General features: G+C 42.2%; 1 protein-coding gene across 1 annotated transcript in view; it reads left to right on the top strand.

The window, feature by feature from the left end:
• Positions 1-26,598, top strand: part of LEPR (leptin receptor) — a 714,243-nt gene that overhangs the window by 470,625 nt on the left and 217,020 nt on the right. Inside the window, exon 8 of the mRNA XM_069232491.1 lies at positions 12,488-12,772. Within this exon, the coding sequence (XP_069088592.1) occupies positions 12,488-12,772 (285 nt within the window). The remainder of the gene's footprint in view (positions 1-12,487; positions 12,773-26,598) is intronic.

The following is a 26,598-nucleotide window of genomic DNA, read 5'->3' as shown; positions in this document are numbered from 1 at the left end:
TCTAGATGAAAATTATTTTGAGAGCTTCCCATTGCCCTCTTGGTTTCTTTCTTTAACTCCATCTATCCCAGTCTTTTGAAAAATCAAAAAACATATAGGGCTTCATTACAACGTCGGCGGTCTTGGCCAAAGACCACCGAAAGTGCGGGCGCCAGTATACCGTCAGTGCTGGCGGTATCTCTGGCTCCCTATTATGACTTTTCCGCAGGGCAAGCGGATGGTAACAGTGTTTCCGTCCGCTGGCCCAGCGGAAAAGTCACATCAACATTGCAGCAGGCTCGTAATAGAGCCGGCGGCAATGTTGATGAGCAACGGGTGCAGTACCACCCATTGCGCATTTCACTGCCTGAAATTTGGGCAGTGAAATGCACGATGAGGCTGTGCCTGGGGGCCCCTGCACTGCCCATGCCAAGTGCCTGGGCAGTGCAGGGGCCCCCAGGGGCATTGTGAGTCCCCCTTACCGCCAGCCTTTCCATGGCGGTGTTCACCGCCGTGGAGAGGCTGGCGGTCGGGGACTCATAATCCTGGCAGTATGTTGGAGGGGCCGGCGGTATGGCCGTGGCTATGGCGCCACGGTCATAATAGCTGGCGGAACACCGCCAGCCTGTTGGTGGTGTTACCGCCAGCTTACCGCCGGCCGCCCGGGTCGTAATGAGGCCCATAATTTTTATACATCACTCCTAATATTTGCTTACTTTTTGAAAACATGTTTAATATAAGACAATGAGAACTCATTCATAATGTAATGTATGAATGCACAACAAAACGTGCCTATAGAAAAGTGTAATAATAAGACAAAGTAGACGGAAATCCCATGACAAGGTTGATTGAATGAGAATGTACATACAAAGTAAAATAGCAAGTTACACACAAAATACTAATGTGAATAAGACCTAAAAGAGACTCATGAACAAAGGCAATTGAAAGAGATTCCTTTGAACAAATACATCTCAACCTCACATCTATGCAATGCATCGTGCATTGAATGCATCTATCAGTTGAGCATCAATGTAGTAACATCCAGTTGGAAGTGTGTGCACAGTGTCTCACACTCCTGCTGTATTACATGTCCTCTTCAACCACTTTAGTATTTTGCCTGATGATGGCTTCCAGGCTGGATGACTTGGTGGGTATCTGTTGTTCCTACTGCATCCATTGTGATGCCTGTAGTCTGTGGTTCGTTTTTCATTGTCTTTAGCAACTCTTTACTTTCTGTCAGCTCCTGATCTCCCTGCTGAATATATCTATAAAGGAGAGCAGTGTATACTTTATTTGCATGCATGTTATATACAGGTTTAATGTAGTGTTAAATATTGAGCCCTAAACATACTGCTACATAAATATTGCAGTGAGAATATTCACACAAAAAATACTGTGAAGGTAAGTATATATATGGGTAAGCATAGATTTACTTTATGTAAGTGTACATATGTATGTTGACGATATATATGTTTTCACAGTACTTCTGTGGTTGTTATTCTGACATGCATTCTAGGAATTCACAGGGCACACTTTGTTTCCTGTGAATCAGTGTCTGTTTACATTTAGAGCCACTCCTAGGGTTTGATTTATGAGCTGGCTGTTGGTGTGTTTCCGTGTCAGGGAGACAGAGTAAATTACTATATTACCATGATGGAGATGCTGACAGCCAAATTTAGAAATTACCACCAAGCTGGCGGACATGTCTAAAGCATTCTTTTTGAAGTTTGTTGCACAGCTCCACCAACATGAGGAAGCTGTGCATCGTATTTATTTTTTATTTTCAAACAGTAAATCCTGAAGTGGGATTTTCTTTTTGAGAATTAAAAATGGCAAGGTGAGAAGACTGCAGTTTTCAGTAAGCCTTCCTGCCAGTGTTTTCCTGGTAGTGACAGCAGTGAAAACTGGCCTCTAATTCTGTTCATCTACATTAGCTTGGTGGAAATAGAGATCTGCCTCTTATGGCCCCTACTCTGTGGGCTGTTGGAGGGGCTTAACCACAGCAGACACAGAGAAGTCTGTCTCCAGCGTGATTAAACCTAAGCTCTCCCTGCAGTCAAATCTGGCAAACGGACCACCGTCTTGGCAGTATGGTGACTCTGTGACCATCATGATGGAAAATGTATGCTGCCAAGATTTAAATCAGGCCCCTAATCATTTGACTGCTATGTTACATTGTTTCTGCATTTGTGGATTGTTGCCTGTGAGAAAGTGATCCTTTTAGCATGTTCACCCAAAGGTTTTCTGGCTGTTACTGGTGGTAACTGACCCTGGCTGTGCCCGGGTCTCTGCTAGACAGGCCCAGGGCCAGTGCTATGAATAAAAGGTATATGCTAAATTGGCACAATTATAATTGGCAAAGACAGACCCCTGTAAGTCCCTAGTAGATAATAGGACAAGGGTTATTCAGACAACATATAAGTCCCTAGTATGTAATAGGGCAGGGAAGTTTAGAGGCCCAGCAGATTTCCTGCACTGGAGTGTGCACTGCTGTGTTGGCTGCTGTCATTTTTAAAAGCAACCCTTCCTTGCAGACAACCTTTAAAAAGTAAAATGTGTGTAAATTCGACTTTGGAATTTAAGGTACTTCCAAATTGTAAGCTTCATTATATTTACATATAAGTCACCCCAAGATCTCCCCTAGGTGCCCCGGAGGTGGGATGCCATGTAACTATAAGTACAGACAATATAAAATATGTTTTATATGCCCTGATGAGGGAACAACTGCACCTTTCATTTTTTCTCATTGTAGATACGTAGCTCCACAGGCTAACATGGGAATATTTTCCGTAAGCACAAGTATTGCTAGGAGGAAGCTAAATGTATTATGAAAGGACTCAAAAGAATAGTAATGATAAATCCAACAATTTGCCATTGTTGAATTTGTACAGAAGTTATAAGACTTTCTTTTCTGTAAGCCAAATTCCAGCCTGCTAGTGACCTCTCCTGATAGGTCAGCCCTAACAGGATTAGCCAGGCTGCTTTGATGAGGTGATAAGTGGCCTGCACTGAGCAGAGGTTATCTGATGGCGAAGGTTGGCAGATGTTGAGGCCAGGCCAGGAAGGGGGCTGGGTAACAAACTGGGCTTCAAAGGAAGCTGTATAGAAAGGAATGCCAGCGAGGCTGCCCTCTCACCCTGTTCTCCACAGATAGATAGCAGTCCCAGGAAAGGAATTTGCAGATCCACAGGGGGAGTGTTAATGGAAATGAGCCACACCAGTAGGTTAGTTTAGCCAGGTCTTGCTTCTCGGGAGTAATACATCGTCCATCATAGAATTTTAAAGTGCAGTGCTTTATGGGTCAAGAAAATTCCACACTTTGGAGTAAGCTGTCATTATTTTGGGGGGGCATCCTGCAGCAAGCGGAAAAGGACGTCTGCTTATTTGTTCCCCAAGATGATTGAATAAAATTTGCTGACCTGCATTGTAACTCAGATCTGCTGCCTGAAACCACAAGAAGAAGAAGGACTGCCCTGCTGGAACCCTGATCAGAAACCCAGAGGTCTGCAGACTGAAGTACTGCTCCTGTTGCACACCCCTAAGGACTTTGGCTTGCTTCAAAAAAAGTACTGAGGAGTGGACTCGCTGAAAACAACAGGTTAACAGAGCTTGCCTGCATCAACTACCACCAAAGTCCCCAGCCTGGAGTGTGTCCAGTGGACTTAAAGAATTTGTCCAGGCGCATTGTGGGAATTGTGGTCCTAAACTTCCAAGGATCACCTCAGAGCTTCTAGACCCTTGAATGTGTGTTTTGGACACTTTGAACCCTGAAGAGGTACTCCAAGAAGAAGTTCCAGAAGTTTGGAGCAACCTTTGGAAAAAGCTTCATAAATGGACCGACTCACCATCCTGAGTCAAGCCGACTACTTTCACCCGCGACCTGGCCAGGATTTCAGGTTGGTCCCGCTGACGCTGAAAGTTCCAGAGCTCCAGACATCGAGTAATTTTACTGGGGTCTAATGGAAAAGCAGTCCGATGATGTTGAATCGAAATTGGCTTGCTGAAGAGGACTGCATGACATCGAAAGAGAAAAGCTCCAGAAAAGTTTCTAAGTGCGAAGGTAAAATTTTGACTGAGGGCTCCTGCTCAGTGTATCCGAGCAGGGCTCCATCCCAGTCTGCCTCAAACTTTGACTTTCTCCCAATCAAGTGCAACCAGATGTGCCCTGGTTGGCGCTATTAATTCCTAAGCACTAGAAAGAGTTTTGTTTTATTGAATCTTTACAAATTCATAATTCCAGTTCCCTATATAGTTTTTTTGTTATTTTGGTCTCATTCAAAAGATAAAAATATTTACTACTTTTATAAATTGGTGTGGGATTTTATTGTGTGTGTCTCTTATTTACTGTATTGGTGTATTTAAATGCTTTACATACCTGTGTCCTAAGTTAAGCCTGCCTGCTTGTTGCCAAACTAAAAGGGGGTTGAACAGTGGCTGATTTTTTGAGACATTGGCTGAACCTAACACCGTCTGGAGGCATAATTGCTAGTGATAGTTACATACTTACCTCTACTAATAACCAGCCTCGAACCTTGCCTCAGTCTCTGACTGTGTCCAGTGAGGCAAGCTCTCTTCATTTGATGTTCACTGCAAACTTGCACCTGACCACAGTTAACGTCTTGAAATTATGAACCCATTGTGCTGCCTCGTTCTTGTACACTGGGCTGAGTGTACATTAGTGAACTGACCCATTTATTAAAGAGTGACATAAAGGCCCAGATTTCGAGTTTTGCAGACGGGTTACTGTCACTAACGAGATGGTTATTCCATCTGCCATTTTACAATTTCCATACGATATAATGGAATCATAATACGGAGGACGGAATATCTGCCGTCCTCCAAACTCTAAATCAGGTCCAAAGTTTTCAGTGACTGTTGTAAATTTCTGTTTTTTTGTTCTTCAGATGAAAAAGATTGTTTGACATTTTTAAGTTCATAATTCTTTGAGAGCCCCGGGGTTTCTCAAAAGGCTGATTTAATTCAATTCCCCTTTAAAGGATTACAAGACAGATTGTCAATTTATTAAAAACACATCTAATGCACAGCTTCAGCACCGATAATGAAAAAAACAGAACGAGGGAGGCAGGAAATGAGTGAAACAGATTGATGTTAAAGGGTTTACTTAAGTGTAATTTCACAGAATCACTTGCCCAGTATGAATAAATGATACCGCCTACCTCGTTCCGTAAGGTCAACCAAGGTTCACAGATGTATTTAATTTGATATACAGAACAGCATGTCTCGTCCAGCTCTGCATCATCCGAATACTCAGTTTATTTGCAGATTAGTCACTGGATATGGCAGTTCCTTTTAAATAGAAAAAGTGCAGAGTGCAGTTTCCATAGTCCGGAGACCAGGGTAAGTCATATTCTTCTAAAGCAGTGGTTCCCAACCTTTTGATTTTTGTGGACCCCCACTTTATCACAAATGGAACCCAGGGACCCCCACTGAATCATCATTGGAATCCAGGGACCCCCACTGAGTCATTACTGGAAGCATGGGACCTAATTTGTCAATATTTGTTAATATTTTTTAATTTTCTAAGCAGTCGCGGACCCCCTGAGAAGGCTTCGCGGACCCCCAGGGGTCCCCGGACCACAGGTTGGGAACCACTGTTCTAAAGTGTCCAATGTACATGCAAAGCGACCATTTGTTATTGTTTCAGTGAGGAGCTTATCACACTGATAAATACACAGGTTCTTTCATTGGGTAGCCTATATATTTGCATTGGAACACTACAAGAAAGTCATATAAAGGTGGTTCCAAACAGGTAGGTATGTGTTCACTTTTCCATATAACTGGTTGCCACACTGCCTTCAGAGAAACAATGGAGACTCCTCTGAAGTCATTGTAAGTTTGCTGAACAACCACCTTAGGTCACACGACCGCTCAGAAAACTTTTTCGTTTTTCAAAAACGAACTCCCACATCAGGAATTTGTTTTTGAAAAATAAACTAGGAATGACTCTGACAATCTTGGAGCCAGCGTGGGTACCATCGATGGACAAGGACGGTCTTCTCACTTCTAAACAGAGCGGACCAACCATCAGTTTGGTGGATACGGTCCTCCACCACAGCTGTGGTGGAGAACCCTATCCGCCAATCTCTAAATTACCCCCAAACTACTGAGCTAACATAAGCTAATCATGCAGCACTGCTTTCTCACTAAAGTCTAAACTAAATGTATTGAAAGATAAATAGCATAATTTGGTCAGAAAATGTAACCTTAGACCCCTAGACCTCAGTGCATGCCAATGCAAAATTACATTTATGTGGTATAAAAGATAAGTGAATAATATGGTTAGTCCAGGTCTTCTAATTTCCTGACCGCAAAGAACACCAACGTCTAATGGTGTTTTCTATCTACCATGTGCAACCAACTTTTATTTCGCAGTATTCTTCCTATTTAGGAGACTTTCTTTTTGCTGTTATTACTTATAATAGATCGGGTTATTGTGAATAGGTAGTGATTAAACGCTTGAAAAAAAGCTTGTAGGCAAGCAAATTATAAAAATGATTGTTTGCAGAGGATATCTTCCTCAAACGTGCCTACTGAAGCTGTCGAAGCCAGGACTGGGCTAGATTAATGTAGAAGAAACCGGCGCACACAACGTGATTTTAATGTTATTTACTGAAAAAAGTAACACATCTGTATTAAAATGCTTTGACGTCTTTGTGCTATACTATAATAGTTCAGACTTAATGGTTTACACGTTATATGAGAGGCAGAACTGCTTCCTGTTAAACTCAATACCATTTTACAAAATCAGACCTAATAAATTAGCTAATATGACTATTGAAAATTCTATATAATAATTTTCCTGTGTATCTCTTTTGTACTTCTGTTAGTTTACATAATCCACAAAGAATCTGAGCGAAAGCACTGCTCCTTTTTTAAATTAAACCAAACTAAATAAAAACAAAATAACTGATGACAAATTTAATGGACTATTACTTTTTGCTTGAAGGACTAATTTTCATATATAATCTCGTACCTTCTTAAAAGCTTTTGGAGAACTGTCAAATCGTTGTTAGACTTCTCTGACCCTCATAATTCCCCAGGTTGTCAAACCTATATTAAGGTTATCAGTGACCCGTCTTATGCTTTTGGTCTCACGATATGTCACAGGTGGAAAATGCAGCATCGGTCCACAGTTAAAAGGGAAAAGAGCATGAAAACACAGCAATGTTTATAGTTTTTTGCCAGGCTTTGTGTTGTTTTTCCGTGCCCAGCAATGTTGCATTGAAAATCTGGTCACACGGTATCACAAAACTGCGCTGCGTGGGGTTTGCTTTGTTATCAGCCTCTGTTAGAGGGTGTTGCGTGTCGTTTCTCCAGCCTCGTTGCATTGGCCTTCCAGCCGCAATGCAAGTGGAGCATACATTTCAGCCGCGAAGCTGGCGGCGTGTGGTTTATCAGCCGCGTCACGGAATGTGCGTCAAAACTTCCCCGAACTGCGGTCTGTGCGTGGATTTTCATACTTTTCCTGCCAGCTTCACCTTTGAAGGGTCCAGGAACTGGATAGGGCACCATGTGGCAAGGCAGGAGTCTCAGCAGAGAGTCCAGGTGCTGGCAGGGGAAGTCTTTGATGGCCCTGAGACTTCAACAACAGGAGGCAAGCTCAGCTCAAGCCCTAGGAGATTCTTCACAAGTAGGAATGCACAACAAATTCCAGTCTTTGTCCCCTTTCACAGGCAGAAGCAGCAACTGCAGGATAGCTCCACAAAGCACAGTCACAGACAGGGCAGCACTTCTCCTCAGCTCTTCAGCTCTTCTCCTTGGCAGAAGTTGCTCTTGATTCCAGAAGTGATCTCATTTTCAGGGGTTTTGGGTCCTCTTCTTATACTCTTTTCTGCCTTTGAAGTAGGCCTACTTCAAAGGAAAGTCTCTCTTGTTGGTGAGATCCTGCCTTGCCCAGGCCGGGCGCCAGACACACACCAGGGTGTTGGAGACTGCATTGTGTTAGGGCAGGCACAGCCCTTTCAGGTGTAAGTGAACACTCCCTCCTAGCACAGATGGCTCATCGGGATATGCATTCTACACCCCATCTCCCTTTGGGTCACTGTCTAGAGAGAGGTGCAAACAGCCCAACTGTCAAACTGACCCAAACAGGGAATCCACAAAAAGGCAGAGTCACAGAATGGTTTAAACAAGAAAATGCCTGCTTTCTTAAAGTGGTGTTTTCAAACACACAATCTCAAAACGAGCTTCACTAAAAGATGTATTTTTAAATTGTTAGTTCCGAGACCGCAAACTCCATGTGTCTATCTATTCCCAAAGGGAATCTACACTTTAATCATATTTAAAGGCATCCTCCATGTTAACCTATGAGAGAGACAGGCCTTGCAACAGTGAAAACCGAATTTGCCAGTATTTCACTGTCAGGACATATAAAACACATTAGTAAATGTGCTACCTTAAACATACACTGCACCATGCCTATGGGGCTACCTAGGGCCTACGTTAGGGGTGTTTTACATGTAAGAAAAGGGAAGGTTTAGGCCTGGCAAGTAGGTACACTTGCCAAGTCAAATTGGCAGTTAAACTGCACTAACAGACACTGCAGTGTCAGGTCTGAGACATGTTTTCAGAGCTACTATTGTGGGTGGCACAACCAGTGCTGCAGGCCCACTAGTAGCATTTGATTTACAGGCCATGGGCATCTCTAGTGCACTGTAGTAGGGACTTACCAGTAAATAGAATGTGCAATCATGGAAAGCCAATTACACATAAAATTTACATAGGGCCACTTGCACTTTAGCACTGGATAGCAGTGGTAAAGTCCCTAGAGTATCAACAAACTGGGAAACAGAGGCAAAAAGTTAGGGGAGACCACGCAAAGGATGCCAAGTCTAACAATAATGTTCTGGATTTATTCTGTCCAATCTTGCTGCTCCTCATCTATAGGCACCCTGCATTTTATGAACATTTTCAGTGCCAATAGTTTATGCAGAATCATTAGCAGGATTTATTTTTTTCAGGAAATTTGTCACTAAATTCTTTCACTCACCACCAAGCACTGAACAAAATTCATGAATACAGCAATGTCACATATTTTTGTTTCTAAAATAAATGTTTTGTAACCCATAAGAACTACTAATAATTGTCACTGATACAGCCCAAATGCCACCTCTATCAACATTGAATATGTAGCCGGCGCCAAATTACGTAATACATAAATGTAGCCTTTCATAAACATTGTGCACTAAAGATTGTTTACAAACAAACTGTCAAATGTAATTTAAGTTTGATAGTGTTAACGCCAATAGGGTGGTATTCACAAGAATTTTTAGGATACAATATTTAGTTCATATAATTGCCTGACAACAATAATATACAATTCTAGTACCGGGCCTACTCCGGGGGTCCACACATTTGATTTCCAATGATTCTCTCCCAAAATGCTGCCCATCCATGAGGAAATCACTCTGGTAATTTTGCACATAACAGCCCCCTTCCATTACTTAATGGATCCCTATCATGCTACATGTCAGCATACCAAGGTCAGAAATTACACCTACAAAAATATTGACTGCAGAATATTCACTATGGCAGGCACAGTCACACCCACTGTACACACACAAACACATTAGCCCAAGTATCAAACTCAGCTCACAGTGAGAGGTCATGTAGTTTTATTGTTGCTGAGTAAGGTTACATTGTGTACCACATTCATGCATGACACACAGATTTAGCAAAGAGCTGTTAATCCAATAGTATTTTAAGCAAGTGGTAAGCTCAATTGAAATGTATGTAGCTACAAAAGTCTCCCAGGTTTCTGTTTTGATTGCTTAAAGAAAGAGCAACTCCTCTCTCTAGCCACAGTGCCACGGTACACTTAATATACATGCGAAAGTGTCAGGGTTGCTCTCTGGTAAGAACAACCCACCAAAGTAAATAATTGAAGTATTCATTGGAACACCCACACACCTCTGAAACAAGCTGAAACAAGCAACTGGCTTAGAATTAGGAAAATAACTTGAAGAAACACTACACCCACCAATAAAATACATAGAACATAGTGACAATTCCATTCCATAATAGACATAAAAACAACTTACATCTTGTAAACTTACATCCTGTAACATTCCAACACACCTAGTACCTTTATACAAAACAAACATAAAAAATATAAAAACGTATACATCATAAAATCATCTTATTGATTTCACACTAAAACCTTCAGGCTCTTGATGAGGATCAGGTAAAGAGAAAGAGGATACAATAGAACCACTTGACAATAATGTATCACTAGTAGCAAGTATTTGGAGTATTAACATTGGGATCAATCAAATTATACTGCTTGCAAACAGAACTGCTGGTAAAGTCAAGACTAGATACTTCTATGAACTCGGAAGAAGCATCCTTGTTAATTCAAGCCATCTTTGAGCAACTCCACTGCGACCCATTGTTTAAACTTTGCATGTCCTTGAAAATTGTGAAATCCCTTTAGACACATGCTATGGACGTTTTATTTTAACCCAATCACCAACACCAAATCATAAAAAGAACATTTTGAAAAATTTTTTTTAGAATTAACGGATTTATCATTTTTATACTAAATATTCTTTTTAACTTTCTTATATACTTCATAGAAGTCAAACCTAGAATCATGTCTCATAAGCTAATTGCCATTCAAACCTTGTCTGGAGTACACCTCATTAAATAAGTACAATGATATGATGAAATTAATGTTGCAATATGCTCTTTACGTCAATTCTTCCTCAACTAGCCAATGGAATACCTTCAACTAAAGGTTTCAATAAGACCATTCATATTCTGAAAATATTAAGCTGTGTGTTTATGCTTAAAACATAAACTGGAAACATAATTCTGTAGTTTTACAATGACCTTCACGCCATTGTTGGAAATAGCAGAATCAGGAAAACCTTCCCTTCTTAAACATTCCTGGAGGAAAGCCAAAATTTTATCGGAGTTACATACGCACTTAAATTCCACCCATTTAGCGAAATAGTCAATGAGTACGTAAACATACAGCTTTCCATGTTCAATGCCTTCATAAGGTACCAACAAATACATAGCCAAATCTTTCCATGAATCATCCGGCAACACATTCCTGAACTGATCCACCCTCTGCATTTTAAAAACTTTGCATTTTGACATAACAAACAGTTTTTACCAAAGGAAAGGAAAGTCAAATCCCCAAAATTCTATCAGATCAACTCCCTTGTTTTCCTAATATTACAAGATTGACCAATATGTCCCAAATGTGCAAAGGAAATTATCTTATTCTTGATGTCAATAGGAGAAACACCTTTCAGTACCAAGACATTCTCAATAGACAACTCATTCCTTAATTTTCAAAGAAAACTTGTAACTCTTTAGGCAAATGCTTTCCCAAAAGTCAGCCTTGCATAATAAATTCCCTTGCCAAGTTTAGAACTTCAATACTAGAAGGTGCAATATGACACAGGGGGTGATTCTGACCGCGGCGGACGGCGGTCGCCGCCCGCCACGCGGTTCCCGCCGAAAGACCGCGGCGGTCATTCTGGCTTTCCCACTGGGCTGGCGGGCGACCGCCGAAAGTCCGCCCGCCAGCCCAGCGGGAAACACCCTTCCCACGAGGACGCCGGCTCAGAATTGAGCCGGCGGAGTGGGAAGGTGCGACGGGTGCAGTTGCACCCGTCGCGAATTTCAGTGTCTGCTAGGCAGACACTGAAATTCTTTTTGGGGCCCCCAGGGGCCCCGCGGCACCCCCTACCGCCATCCTGTTCCCGGCGGGAGAACCGCCAGGAACTGGATGGCGGTAGGGGGTGTCAGAATCCCCATGGCGGCGGAGCGCGCTCCGCCGCCATGGAGGATTCTCAAGGGCAGCGGAAAGTCGGCGGGACACCGCCGACTTTCCGTTTCTGGCCGCGGCTGAACCGCCGCGGTCAGAATGCCCAGCGGTGCACCGCCAGCCTGTTGGCGGTGCTACCGCCGACCTCCGCCATGGCGGTAATTACCGCCAGGGTCAGAATGACCCCCACAGTCTTTTGGAAAATGGCAGAAGGCTTCCTAATTGCTAACCAGTATTAGCTTGCTGTGAGATTAGCTTTGACTGAATACCACTTATGACATCATTCTGTGTGCCATGCTAAGTTTAAAAGTAAAAATATAGCACAGGTTTCTTGCAAATTGCGTTTAAGGCTTTTGTAGCATATCCAGTTTTCTCTAGTTAAAATAATGCAGGGAACAGTTACAGTATTGTTAATATTAATCAGTAAAATCTGGTCTGCAAGTTGCAATTTGTTATCAACAGATAAACTTGAAATCAGGGACAAAAGCTGACCTGCCACTATATAGTAGCTTTGCTTACCCACACTGTATTTGCATGTGATTTTTAGGCAACACTCTTCTTGAGGCTGTAAATATTACCTGTACTGATGCATAACTCATAGTGGAGTATCTTCAAATAATTTGCAATGCAATTAGATCTACGTGTAATATTTTTCTAAATGTATTATTGTATTTTTATAACTTTGTTTTGCTTCTTTTCTTTTAACAGAAGTTATGTACTTTCCCCAGAAAATTCTGACAAGCGTTGGCTCCAGTGCCTCATTTTATTGTACCTACAATAAGATGAATGCATCTTCTAGAACTTTAACCTGGTGGTTGAATCTAGCGGAGAAAGTTCCAGAACAACAATATACATTCATCAATGAGAACATAGGAAAAGTAACTCTTCTCAACTTGAATGCAACGAAAACAAAAGGAAAATTCCCATTCGATGCACTGTACTGCTGCCATAATGATGAATGCCACCACAGCTATGCACAAATATATGTGATAGGTAAAATGACATTCAATTCTTTTGTAATACTATTTTTACAGTTGTGATAACCATAAAGTGTATGGAAGTTAATCAATGCTTTTAATATATGAACAATACAAATCTAATTAACAACCATTTTTGTTAGTGGGCTTTCATTACTCCTGATTGATTAGTGAATTATTCCTGCATTTCAGTAGTTAGCCATACTTAATAAAACATGTTTTGCGAATCAGACCCTGATTTATTATCAGAAACACAAGCTGCACTAAGAAGAGGGTGGTCCTTATATTATTCTTCATAGGGATGATGTCACTGTTCTAGGAAATAATGTTTATGTGAATGAGTTGAAAAACTTCCTCCAAAATGTGGTGGTGAAGAAAATGTTTGAGATTGACTGTTGAGTGTGGCGATACGACTACACTCTTCAGACTTGCAGTAGGAATGCTGACTGTGTGGGACTATGGCAACAGAATGCCTCTGTATGGTGATGATTTAAAGACCATGATCTAGAATATGGCAGTTTAATTGGAACCAGCTGAATGAAAACTGTGCTTCCTCTCTAATGTTCGAGGAGCCCTTAAAGTTCTGACCCTGTGTACCCTGTGAAGTGTATATGGTAGGCTGGACGTGAAACAAGTGAAGTCCCTGCGACCTAGACAGGGGGTTATGAGGCTCTAATATCAGCTCAGTGCTGGCAGGCATCCTCCACACCCAAGTGTCATCCTGGCTCATCATTTGGAACAAGGTCAAGTATTACAAGTGGATTTCAGCAGGGCAAAAAATAATTGGGCTACGAACTGAGGCAGAGGTGGGAATTATGCCATTCAAGTGGTTGAATGCTCTCCGTCACCCAATTGTTGTAATTAGCAGCCCGGGAGGGCCAAGGGATTGTAGCCTAGAAGAAGTAGACTACTGTCTACCTCCATCAAGGGCTTACCAAAGCCTTACTGTGAAGGTTATGCATAGACTGGGGAAATGTGTGAAAGTGTGTGCATGTGTGTGTGTCTGTGTGTGCCTGTCTACCTCTGTGCGTGTGTGCGTGTTTTCACCATCCAGGTAAAATAAAAGGACAAAATTACATTCATTTAGCACCTGCTTCAAGCAAATGGTGAATGGATTTGGGGGGCTTTGTTTTGGCTAATGTTAGTAGTGGGGGGGCAAAAGGAGGGGAGGGCAAAGAACATGTGGTGAAAGCTGGTCAATCATATTTAGCTCCCCTCATTTTTCAAGATGCAGGAGGGGCTGTGAATAGCAACTGCAATTAGCCCCTACAGCACCATATATGACTCTGAATCTGGTGACATGGATTTCCTGGCCCTGGAAGCTGCAGACTCAGTAATTTTGGGCCCTGAAACAATTGGGTGAATTGGATTGGCCCAGAGCAGTGCACTCTCACCCCTGGAATTTTGCTCTGGGCCAGTCACAATTCTGTATATTTTAACCACTCAGAGCTGGGTGAATAATGTATAAAATGGGGGCAAGCTAGATGCTGTTTGTCATATAGATAAAATGGCACTTTCCTACCGTGACACCTGCTTAAGAATAAACGTTTATGTTGAGAATTTGGTCAGGAAATGCCAGAAACTTGCTTAAAATATTTTTACTGTTTATAAAGCACCTGGTGGAGTGGTGAAAGTGGATTTCTGATATCAATAATATAAATGCAACAGTTAAAATATGTACTTTATGCTGTCTGAAATTCTAGTTGAAAAGTTGTTCTTCCAGGAAACAATTCATCAACATATAAAGACAAGAAGACTCTTGTTAGGCAGTCACTGAACACTTACGTAGGATAGGCCATTAGGGAGGGGAACAGAAACAGATGTTATTGCAAAGGCTGAAACACTGCCTTTACTTTTGGCATGGAAATGTCACAAGAGTGACTCTCCAGGCATCAACAATAATTGGGATTTTGCCATTATTCTAGCATTTGGAGGACTGGGACAAAGAACTAAAAGCTGTCCAAGAAATATGCATCCTTTCTGGCTAGGGATAGTGGTGTGAAGATGATCAGACCTTTCTTGCTTCAAGTTCAAGGCTACTGTCAGACCAACAAAAGGAAGCATCTGACCCCATGGACCTGTCATCAGCTACAGTATTAGGTATTGTCCTGCAGAGATATGAGAACAAGAAAAAAGACTTAGGGCCTCTGCTGCCCTGGGGATTATGAGTCCCTGACCGCCAGCTTGGCCACGGCTGTAAACACCACCGTGGAAAGGCTGGCGGTAAGCGGGACTTGGGGTGCCCCTGGGAGCCCCTGCACTGCCCATGCGCTTGGCATGGGCATTGCAGGGGCCCCCAGGCATAGCCCCATCGTGCATTTCACTGCCTGAATTTCGGGCAGTGAAATGTGTGATGGGTTCTACTGCACCCACTGCACATCAGCATTGCCACTGGCTCTATTACGAGCTGGCAGCAATGTTGATGTGACTTTTCCGCTGGGCCAGCGGATGGTAACACTGTTACTGTCCACTGGCCCAATGGAAAAGTTGAAATAGGGAGCCAGAAATACCACCAGCACTGGCGGTATTCTGGCACCCGCTGCCTCGGCGGTATTCTTAGAAGACCGCCAAGGTTGTAATGAGGGCCTAAAAGTCTAATTTAGAGTATGGAGGATGGCCTAAGGATCTGTCAAGTCAGCAGGGAGATGTCCCACACAGACTTGGCAGGAGACCACTTGCCATACTTAAAAATCTCTGCCAGGCAGGTGGAGAAATATGTGCCTTTAGCAAAGCCACCCTCAGGACAACTCCTCTGAAGGAACTGAAGGTTTCCTAAGAGTACTTTTTTTAAATCCGCCTGCTCAGCAAAGTTTTTCATTCTTCAAAAACATTCTCCCAAAGCTGGAGTTTTTATTGAAAAACAAAAATTAAATTACCTTTAAATGGTGGGAGTTTTATTCCATTCTGTAGGGTATTGTTTGGGTTTCCTTTATTGGAGTTCTGGACTCCTTGGTTCTGAACAAAAGAACGTATGTCCCACCCTAAATAGTGCATAAAGTCTGAATTACAATGATCACTGTCCCTCAATTGCCAGAAACACCATGCTGCCCCGACTCTAAATCAAATAGTCCCAGTCTACAGCCAACATTGACTTTGATTTGTGCCTGGCCACTTTTTGGTGCTTGTTGCTTTAAAACTTTAAAAAAAACTGCTATGCAGTCCCCTAATACCCTACTCTGATTTCATCCTTTTTAGTTTCATTTGCTTATTACATTTTCATGAATGTTCTAAACTGGTTTGGTAATTGTATTGTTTTGTCTTGTTAACTTCTGCTTGGGGGTTGCTTAAACCTACCACAGATTTTTCTGGGGACACTTTTGTCTTTGCGCCATAGCCACCATGGGTTACACAGAGATTTCTCATTGAACGTATTGTACCCTAACAAGATTGCGTTCATTAATCTGATATGATCACAACCTCCTTAATTATTAAGCGGCTTAATAACATTTGAGTTATGCAAAAGCACATTGTGGAACAGAGCCAAAAAAATAAGACTGCATAAAGAGATGAACTTAGAGAAAGAATGCACAAAAATTTTAGAGCACCCCGACCATGTGAAAACCATTGTTAAAGTGATTAGAATATCTGAGTAATGGAGTATATCACAAGATTCCATTTGTTTACTACAGTAGAGACACTGGTCTCATTGCTTGAGCAATTGCAGTATGTATTAGGTCGTATTCTGAAGGAAATCTCCAAGAATTTGACCTCAGATTATTTTGGGTCTTTAGAGATTGGACTGACCTGCAAATGCATGCTTGTCAGTTAGTTGTGGCTCAGAAAATCACACTGGTAAATCTGTGTACTTTCCCACGTTTATTGCATTGTTTAACATTTTAAATCCCAGAAAAACAAATTCCAAAGGCCAGAATGGATTTTATTATCTCTATAAAGCCCCATACTGAGGGAAAATCCTGATAGACATGCCACTGTCCCTATAGCGCATTGGCATGTTCATCTGGTGTTGAAGAATGTTGAGTTTCGTTATTGATAGTGGTATTCAGAGTGCTGTCTCCCTTCCTAAATGGCACTGAGTGCACAGAGAGGAAAGGCTGTGATGTGTTTGTAATATGCTGGTTTGGGATTAAGGGTATATTATGTGTTTGGTTCATTCCCAAGGTATTCCAGCACAATGTAACTGGTAACTGGTGCTTCTAAAAACCCCGAGCATCGTCCCTCGGATAAGTGAAGATAAACTTCCCAAATTGTATGAACTCCAGCATGTTGTCTAGTTGCAGAATCTATGCTCCCCTGCATATCGGTGACAACAAGAATGGTGTCGCATTTTTCTGCGTTGCAAGATGCCTCTGCTCCAGCTAAACAGTATCCAAGTTAAGGGAGCAGTTATATTGAGGCTCAGGGTGTTTGCCTCATGTAATCATGGACGAACTTGTCTTTTATTGCCCAGGCTATTTCCTGGTGGGCTGGAGCCCTTGGAGGTCGGTTTTGAAAGCCAAGGGTGGCTCCTGGTGTCTCTGTCACTTTCCCCAGCTGGTTGAATGTATACAATGCTGCCAATTACCATGCATTTTTTACAAGGCATGTCTTTACCACACATATGTCTTTACCACTCAGGTAAGTGTTAACACACACACACACACCCACACACACACATACATTTTATATTCTTAGGGTGAGACCATTCAGTCTCACCTTTTTTAATTACATTACCACCCAATACCTTGACCCACCCCTAAACCAGAAAATCACCCTTTCCTATCAATACCCTTACCCATCCCTCCAACCTAAAATGCCCTTACTACCAAATGCCCCTACCCACCCTAAACCCTAAAGGTACCCTTACCATCCAATAACCTAAACCTCCCTTAAACCCTAAAAACATCCATACCACTCAATGCCTTAACCCACCCCTAAACACTCAAAATACCCTTGCCACCCAATATCCTTACCCACCCTAAACCCTAAAAAATATCTCTACCACCTAATACCCCTTCCCACACCTAAGCCCTAAAAACACTCTTACCACCCAAACCCCTACTCAACCAAACCCTGAAAGTACCCCCACCACCCAATTCCCTTCACTAACACTGAACCCTAAAAATACTGTTACCACCTAAAACCCTGACCCAAATCTAAACCCCAAAAAAGAGTTACCACCCAATACCTTCACCCACTTCTAAATTTGAAATGACCCTTACCACCCAACACCCTTTTGCACTCCTAAACCCTAAAAACACCCTTAACACCCAGTTCCCTTACCCACTCCTAAATCCAAAAAATACCCTAATCATCAAATACCCTTACCAATCCATACACTCTAAAAAACTCCCTTAACAACCAATTCCCTTATCCACCTTTAAACCCTAAAAGTATAATTACCACCCTATACTCCAACCCATCCCTAAACCCTTACCCAACCCTAAACTCTATGTATATATATATATATATATGTATATATATATATATATATATATACACAATATACAATAGGTACCAGCAGACTATGCAATAGTATGCAGGCACCTAACTCTGTGGGTAGATGTGTTGATCATCATAGTCCAACCACAGGAAGAAAAGCTGGGTGGCCCGAGGTGCAAGATGCTGGATGTTTGTGGCATAACACAGAGGCTACTCTGGCTATACATTTTCCACCCTCATCATACCCATATGTAATCATTCTGCCTAAAGTACCATGATTATCTCCTGAGTCAGGAGATGCCTTAGACCAACTTAAAAATAAAATCAATCACTGGCAAGTCATGAATTCAGAGTTTAATACCTACAGTTGTTAGGCTATCACAGTGGTGCATAAGGGCCTGGGGATAGGCCCTTTGGCTAAATTCTTTGATGGTAGCTGGCATTGAGAATATTAGATAAGCCTAACTGGCTGGAGGTCTTTTACATCAATCATTTCAAGGGCAGATATGTCCCAGTCCAATACAGCTTAGCCTTTCAGCTTCATTTATAGACACTGAAGCCTGATATTCAGGAACTTGGAACAGATTCCTGCTCTATTTTTCCATTAAGCTCTGTAGCCCAGATTCCTATATACAATCTTATTTCAGAGTTTTCAAATTTATCACAAAACGATTGACAGATTGATCCAAAGCCTTGCTCTCCAGTTACTGAACCATGTTGAAGGTGATATTGTTCATAATACCAAACCACACACATTTTCTGAGTTAAAATAATATCTTGGAATATTCGGGTGAAACAACCAAACTAAGGGCTTCATTATGCCGCTGCAGTCAACAGAGCCCCAGTGCTGTTGGTTTGCTGACCTCCATATTAGGAGTTGTGTTTGGACTCCGACTGCCTGGCCAACAGAGTTAAAGAGGCAGTTGCATCACCAGCACCGCCACCCCAGCAAGACTCCACCCGCTGTATTATGAGCCGGAGTATTGCTGGTGTGGTGATGCTGGCGGTGCAAAACCGCCAGGACCCAACCTCCCTCAATGACCAGCTTGCCGGAAAAGGTAAGTTGGTCGTCGGAACAGGGGGGCTTGGGGGGAGTGTTGGATGTATGTGTGTGGTGTGTGCATGTATGTGTGAGAATGGGTGTGTATGAGTGCGTGTTTGTGAGCGAGCGAGTGGGGATGTCTGGATGTATGCATGCGGTTGGGGGTGTGTGTCTGCATGTATGCGGAGGGGAGTGGGGCTGTCGGGGTGCGAGTGAGTAGGTGTGTGTATTGGGATGCATGTGAGTGGGGGTGCATGTGTGCAAGTCTGCGAGTGAGGGGGGCGTGTGTGAATGAATGCAGAGGGGTGTGTATGAGAATGTAGGCATATGCAGAGGGGTCTGTACGTGAATATATGCGTTTGCGGAGGGGTGTATATGTCAAAGTATGCAAGCGGTGTGTGGGTGTGAATGTTTGTGGAGGGGGTGCATATGTGTGAGTGGGGGTGTGTGTATGTCAGTGCGAGAGCGAGTGGGAGTGTTAGAATGGATGTGTACGGTTGGGGGTGTTTGTAAGTGTGTGGACGGGTTGGAGGTATGGGTCTGCATGTGTGTGGATGTGTTGGGGTGCGTGTTGTCAGTGACAGGAATGGGGATTCCTGTTGCCGGGTGCATTACTACCAGGGTTTTCTTGGCAGGGTGACAGCCACGGAAAGCAGACACAGGCCTGCCACCAGGCTGAAGGAGCTCACCGTTGGCCTCGTCGGTGCGACCGCACCAGCGGGCCAGGTGGCGTTGTGGCAGTTTGGCTTCTGCCTTGCAATGCGGCGGTCTTTACCACCGGGTCTGCGGTGGTAAAACCGCCACAGGGAGGCTGGCGATCTGATGACCGCCAGCCTCATAATGAGGGCCTATATCTGGAGAACTGGATAGAATATATTCACCATTGTTCTGGTACAGAAAACTTGGGATACTAATGATATAGATTTTGATGGATTTATCTGCTTTTCTTAGCGTGCTCTGCCCTCGACTTCAGATAGGGCTAAGGTTAGCTTATCCACCTGATTTAAGGGAACATTTTAATGCTGTATATCAACGATATCAGCAATTGTGGCTTAACCAGGCATTTTGCTTAAAATGACTAGGCAATTGTAATTTTGTTTGAATTCATTTCTACAATGATTCTTCTTAAGCTACTGATAGCCTGAATTTTTTAATATTATTTGAATTTGTTGATGACCTGGGAAACAACATTATATGCTCTGATATAGGCCTTAGTTTGATGTTAGGGGTCAGGATATAGCTAGCAACTTTAAAACCATTTCAATTCATAGATCCCATAGATGTGGTTCATACCTGGGAATTCAGGGGAAAGGTTTTGTTCACTTATTTGATGTGTCAAGATTTAGGTAATGCTTTGGATTTTCCTGGATCCTTCAATTTACCTATGCTGATCTTTTCAGGAAAGGGCTGGAGTCTATCATTGATTATATTTTTATATCAAAGCACTTGAGAAAGCACATTTTAGAAAGCAATATAAGACCGAGTATCTACAGTTATCACATGTGTTATTACAATATCAACCCCTAAGGGTGAAACAAAAAACATGTCTGAATGATGTACAAAATCACCACAAATTATAATGGGCTAAGGTTAGTTTGGAACTTTGCAGATCTTGGTGACGTATTGCACAAACTAATTCAAACTAATTTAGATCTGGTGGTTCGGTGTTTATCTTCTATAGATAGCCCTTCAGAGGTTATCCGGCCTTTGTAAAATTGAGAAGATGCATCAGACTCTTACTCATGAAGCCACAAAGAATTTTAAGCTGGGATTCCCAAGCGTGGTTTGATAAAACCTGTTGATCTGCTAATAATAGGAGGCATTGGGTGTTTATGCAATCGCCTAAGGATATGGATGACATTGCTAAATGTAGAGCTGAATACAAGACTGCACTGAAACAAGGAAAAGTGATGTACTAAAAGAGGCTTGGGATAATTTAGTATCCTCTTGTAAGTTAAATATAACCCTGAGTTTTTATTTGGAAGGTCGTCAATAATAACAAATTATCTAAAACCCCACAGTAGCCCTTGGGTTTGAAGATTAGACCTTAGTGCTAGGTAGCACATTTTGTATTGATTTACAATCTCTTGACTAGTGATAATGATGACATTAGGTTGAAACTACTAACTTACCTAGTGGCTATAGATCTTCAGTTTTACGAAGTAGAGTACTCTGTAAGCAAAATCCCCCCCAATAGAGTTCTGGGCCCAGATACAGGGTTGTTATTTAAGTTGGCTGCTCGCATAGGCAACCGACCAATTGCCATTTTATTGGAAATTTGCTACAGCAATGTGTTCCTATTCTGACATGTGGTGCAGGTATTGGGAGGCAAAATAATGTAAGAAGCATGCATTTGGAGGAAACCCACGTGTCATTGTCTCTTGGGGCTTCCTTTGTGCAGCCCAATTTACACCATACACCAAGAGCTAGGTTTAGATTTTGTGGAAGAAGGAGTTAAACTAGCTCCTTTGCTGTTGTGGGCCTTGATTTGGTGTAATGGTCTCACCTCCCTAAACAAAGAAGTAATTAAAGACTTGTTAATATGTGATCATGGCCTTAAGACTCTTTGGATTCCTAGTTACGGCAAAACTGGGTAGACAGTCTATGTTTACAAAGACATCAGAGTTGAGGTCCAATGACAATGTCTGACTTAAATAGTCTTTCATGTATTCCAGGTGCCATAAGAGGATTGTGGTAAAATTGTTGAAGCCTTCTATTAAGGAATATATAGTGATTCAACCAACAATAGGCTTTGGACTTTATCTTGACTTAGGTCCTTCTCACGAGTATGGTGGTCCAAGGACCACCGTACCTGCAGTGGCAGTCTGACCGCCACAACCCTGGTGGTCAGACCGCCAGTTTACGATGCTGACAGTTGGACCGCCACAAAACTGCCGCCACCACCAGGATTATGGATCCCGACGGGTTGGTGGCTGTGCAAGTCGTGGTCAAGCACAGCAATGGCAGTTTCGGCACCGCTTTGCTGATCACAATTTGCCTTTCTGCCAGCCCTGCCATGGCAAGAACCCATCATGAAAAGGCCAGGTGGGGAGTCCATAAGACGGCCATGGGGAGCTTGGCACCGTCCTCCCCACCGCCATATCAGAGGTCCGACAGTTGGACTGCCAAACTCATACTAAGGCCCTTAGTCACACATTCATGAATGCAAATGCTCATTAATGGGTTCAGACTGGGTTCCATTAAATGGCATATTTGTTTTCCATTGGGTCACTACAACGACATGGCCTCTGTATGCAGAGACCCTGTAATAACTTTTTGCCACAGACCATTCTTCACTTTTTTTTGTAGGTTCTATGAGTGATTCTCACGTAGAGTTTTCTTTCCTATCCTCAAGAAGCTATGCTTTGTGATGTGTAGATGTACATTACTTTTCCTACAAATGTTAACTTCTAGTAAAATGTGTTTTAATGTTGGTCAGTTTTTAAAGTCTACCATTCAGTACTATAGTATGCTACTCTTCTGATGGATGATGTTTTACTTAATTGGCAGGTTATTTTAGGTTACCGTAAAAAAGCTAGGTGATAAGTCTTAAGTTTGATACATTAATGTATGTCACGCTTAATGGATCTGCACTTTGAGATTTTAACATTGTTATTTTTATTTCTGTAAAAAAAAAAATATAAAAATGAATCGAATGAAGATGATGATGAAATATGTCTGTACCTAAAATACCACATCACATAAACGTTTATTTGTATTTCAGTTTTTGGCCCCTGCCATTCATCTTTATAGTCCACCTATGCTTCTTTAAAAAACCTGAAGCCGGTCCTGCAAGCTACACTGAAAAAACTGCAGATCTGGTAACTTGCCCTGTTCACAGTTTGACAGAACAAAAATGAAGAAAGGGGAACAAGAAACACTACTAGAAAACGTGCTGTGTCTGGTGTGCAAAACTCTGCCTGTGCATGCTGCATTTCATTCTGAGCAGGAAAAGTTTGATTAGAGCGGTAATTACACATCTGGTGCATACCGCAGTGTGAGGTATTTGCATTTACACGGACGTCAAATCACATCAAAACATTCTATATTTGGCTCAAAAGGCCATAAAACGTATGTACACTGAAATATAAGCGTGTTGTAATTAATCAACCGCAAACGATAATAGGTCAAATCTAGACACAAGCCTTTGAAAACAATACACAATTGAAAAGCCCACAATCAAATAAAAACATGTCAATATAATAAACTAGTGGCTATCCTCCACAAATTCCTTATCTTCACTGCAGCTTCTATAAAATGTATTAAAGTAAGGCAGACAACTTCCATAGGGATCAGTTGTAAATATAAAAGTAATGATCTACAATGTCTGTATCTTAGCAGTCTAAGTGGAGGGACCAGTCAGATAGCTGAAAAAAAAATGCAGAGATCTTCCATCCTAGATGCACCCTTTGGGAACCCAACAAGATAGTGAGCAGCATTCAATTTCAATCGGGACAGGTGAATACTTTGCTGCATATTAAGGGTAATTTCCAAGTAGGTTTCTATGTCGTCAGTGGTGGAGAGCAGATTGTGATCTCAGCCCGTAATCTTTGCCATCTCCCCCACTTCTCTGGCATAATGTCTGTGTCCTACAAACAGAAAAATTATAATCTCTTCGGAGGAGGCTCTAATACAACCTGATTAGAAAAGAAATCATGTTTTCCAATATTGATAGACTGAAATTTTGCATAACGTCCCCAGGGTATCTGTAGGACATAATCAAATGTAACAAAATCAGAGATGTCACTGGAGTCGTAATGAGGTCCATTGTGTATCCACTCCATTCAGAAGTCTGAAAGGGTCTGTGTGCTTATTTCTGCCACACTGTTCTTTGCTTCTTTGCCGTATTTTTAAGAATGGACACAGGATAGCCATCTGTTTTTTCCTTCAGAGATCATTTAGATGTCTAGTAACCTTTCAGAAGAATGTAAGCCATTCCAGAAAATTGCATGATTAGGACTAATTTTCAAACAAAAGCAAACAACATACTTGTTTCATTTGATTAGCCCTTAGAAACTGTATGTATTAATCCTTTTTGTACATTGCAGACCAGCATAGATGGGTGCAATCTTAATGTACTTCCGGTGTCTCAGTAATGGACTAGAACCACATGATTTCCCACTTCGCTGATTGATAAAGAAGCATTCTGTTGAATTACTCCTGTACTCACAAAACACATGGATATTCTGGAGGGCTCACCTATAAGGCGCCCTGAGACAGCTCTGATCCCTGAATGATCTCCGTGTGCCAGACTCTTTTGGATCCAATTATCTCTTTGGGGTCAAGCGAGAAATTGAAAGAGCATATTTCAGCTCTTGGCCTGGAGGTTGAAGACGCGGGAGATTAGTTTCACTCTGATAAGAAACATCAAGTTGTAAAAACAATGACTACACTGTATGCTGGCAGAAAAGTAAGAAGCAGTACTTCATTCCTTGCCTGTTCGAAAAAAAGAATAATAAAAACAAACTTAAGGTTCCATCGACACGGGAAAATTAGTTATGCAGGCCGGCGGCTCCGCATAAACCTTTGCGAATGCGATGTTGGCTCACTACTCACACTAGAGAGGAGAGGTCGACTCAGGGAGGGAGGGAGAGCGAAGTCAGAGAGGGTGGTGAGATTGGGTGGCATGTATTTATTTTTATGTGTAGGCGAGTGGGAAGAGAGTGATGCACGATATCTATTGCAACTTTTTAGTGCATGGAATGTGCGAAGAAATGTACGTCATTTATTAAATATATTTTAGAAAAATGTACGTGGTTTATGTAACAAATGTGCAAATTTTGCACATTCTCACTGCTGATTAAAGTGAAAGAAACAGAAATTGCAACACTATGGACAGACACTGCATGTATACAATAAATAAGGGACATTGATGTATGTATGTGGTATTTGTGTAGTGTGAATTTAGTCAAAAGTCAGAGGAGAACTGGGCAGGATTAAAGGCAGGCAAACAGTCAAACAGTGACAGGCGAAGTAGCTGGATTATGAGAGCAGAAGTGCATAGTTACTGCAAGTAACTATAACTCGCACACTCTCCATGCACAGTTTTCTCATCAGTAATTTTATTGCAGATGTTGCAGTGATATTTTCAATTATGTCATAGATGATGTGGTCTGATTTTGTATGTGTGATAATTAGCAGTGCATGGTGAGGCTGAGAGTTTTATTTACCTTAGGGCACAAGTTATATTTTTTTGAGATAAGTATAACTATAACTGTTGAATTTCTATAGTTTGGTGGATGTAAAATTTGAATCTAATTATAATGTCCCTGTAACCTTTGTTTTTTTCAGTGAATTACTAGTGTTTTTTTTAACATTAAGTAGTATTTAATTACCTTCTGTTAATCTAACCCCCGCCGTGCACAGCCTTTGGCCAGACCCTGCACCTAACCCACTGCATGCAGACCTCCCTATTACGGCCCGGGGAACTCACTCCCCAGGGCCCATTCATATACCAAATTGGGAGGAAGGCATGCAGTCTAACTCCTCAGGTCGATTTTGGCCCTGGGGACCCCATCTCCCATGGCTTGGCCATCAATAATGAAAAGGAGGCAGACATGTGGCCCCCCTCCACAGGCCAATCTGCATCCGGGGACCCCTACCCCTGCAGCTTTCTAAATTTATCATTCAGGAAGGGGGCACACTGCACCCCTCTTTGGAACAATATTAGCCCTGGGTACCCAGCCCCCGGCCCTTGACAATCAAAGATATGGGCTGGGGGACAACATGGCTCCCGTCCCTGGCCTGATTTTAGCCCCATGGACCCTATCCCCTGGGGCCCGGCCAATTACTGAAAAGGGAGGGGTCTGCACGGCCTCCCTTCCTAGGCTGATTTCAGCCTCAGAGACTCTATCCCTGGGGATTGGCAAATGAATAAAAGGTAAGGGGGCACATGGCCTCCCTCCCTGGGCGATTTTAAGCCCAGGGACCCCATCCCCTGGGGCCCAGCCAATTAGTCTAAGGGAAAGGGGACGAAGCATATGTGTAGAGTCATATAAGGGTCATTCCAAGAAACAACAGTGAGCACAATGCCATGCACTGTACAGTGTCTGTCCTTTTTAATCTTCTGAAGGGGTCTCCCCTTTCCTTCTCCACTGGGCGGATTCCATTGAAATATAAGCATAGACTTAAATGGCCCAAAATTTAAATGGATTGAGAGCGTAGGGCCACTATGAATAACCCCCTTTTGGACACTGTAGAGAACCTAGATACATCATGGTCATAACAGGATAGAAAATTTGCGGTTTGATCCATCCACAATAATATAATAGGTCAATGTTTTTGGAGGAAGCTATTTAGGGATCAATGCCAGCAAAAGCAGCCAGTTCATGGTGCAACAAGTGTTGCAGCCAAGCAACAAATGAGTAACAACATGCTATTGAAAGGGGAAATTGTATTGCTATCAGACAAAAGAGGAAAGT

This window comes from Pleurodeles waltl, chromosome 4_2 (genome assembly GCF_031143425.1).
Source record: "Pleurodeles waltl isolate 20211129_DDA chromosome 4_2, aPleWal1.hap1.20221129, whole genome shotgun sequence".
NCBI lineage: Eukaryota > Metazoa > Chordata > Amphibia > Caudata > Salamandridae > Pleurodeles > Pleurodeles waltl.
Note: the sequence above shows the minus strand (reverse complement) of the source record. Positions and strands in the feature narration are given on the sequence as shown.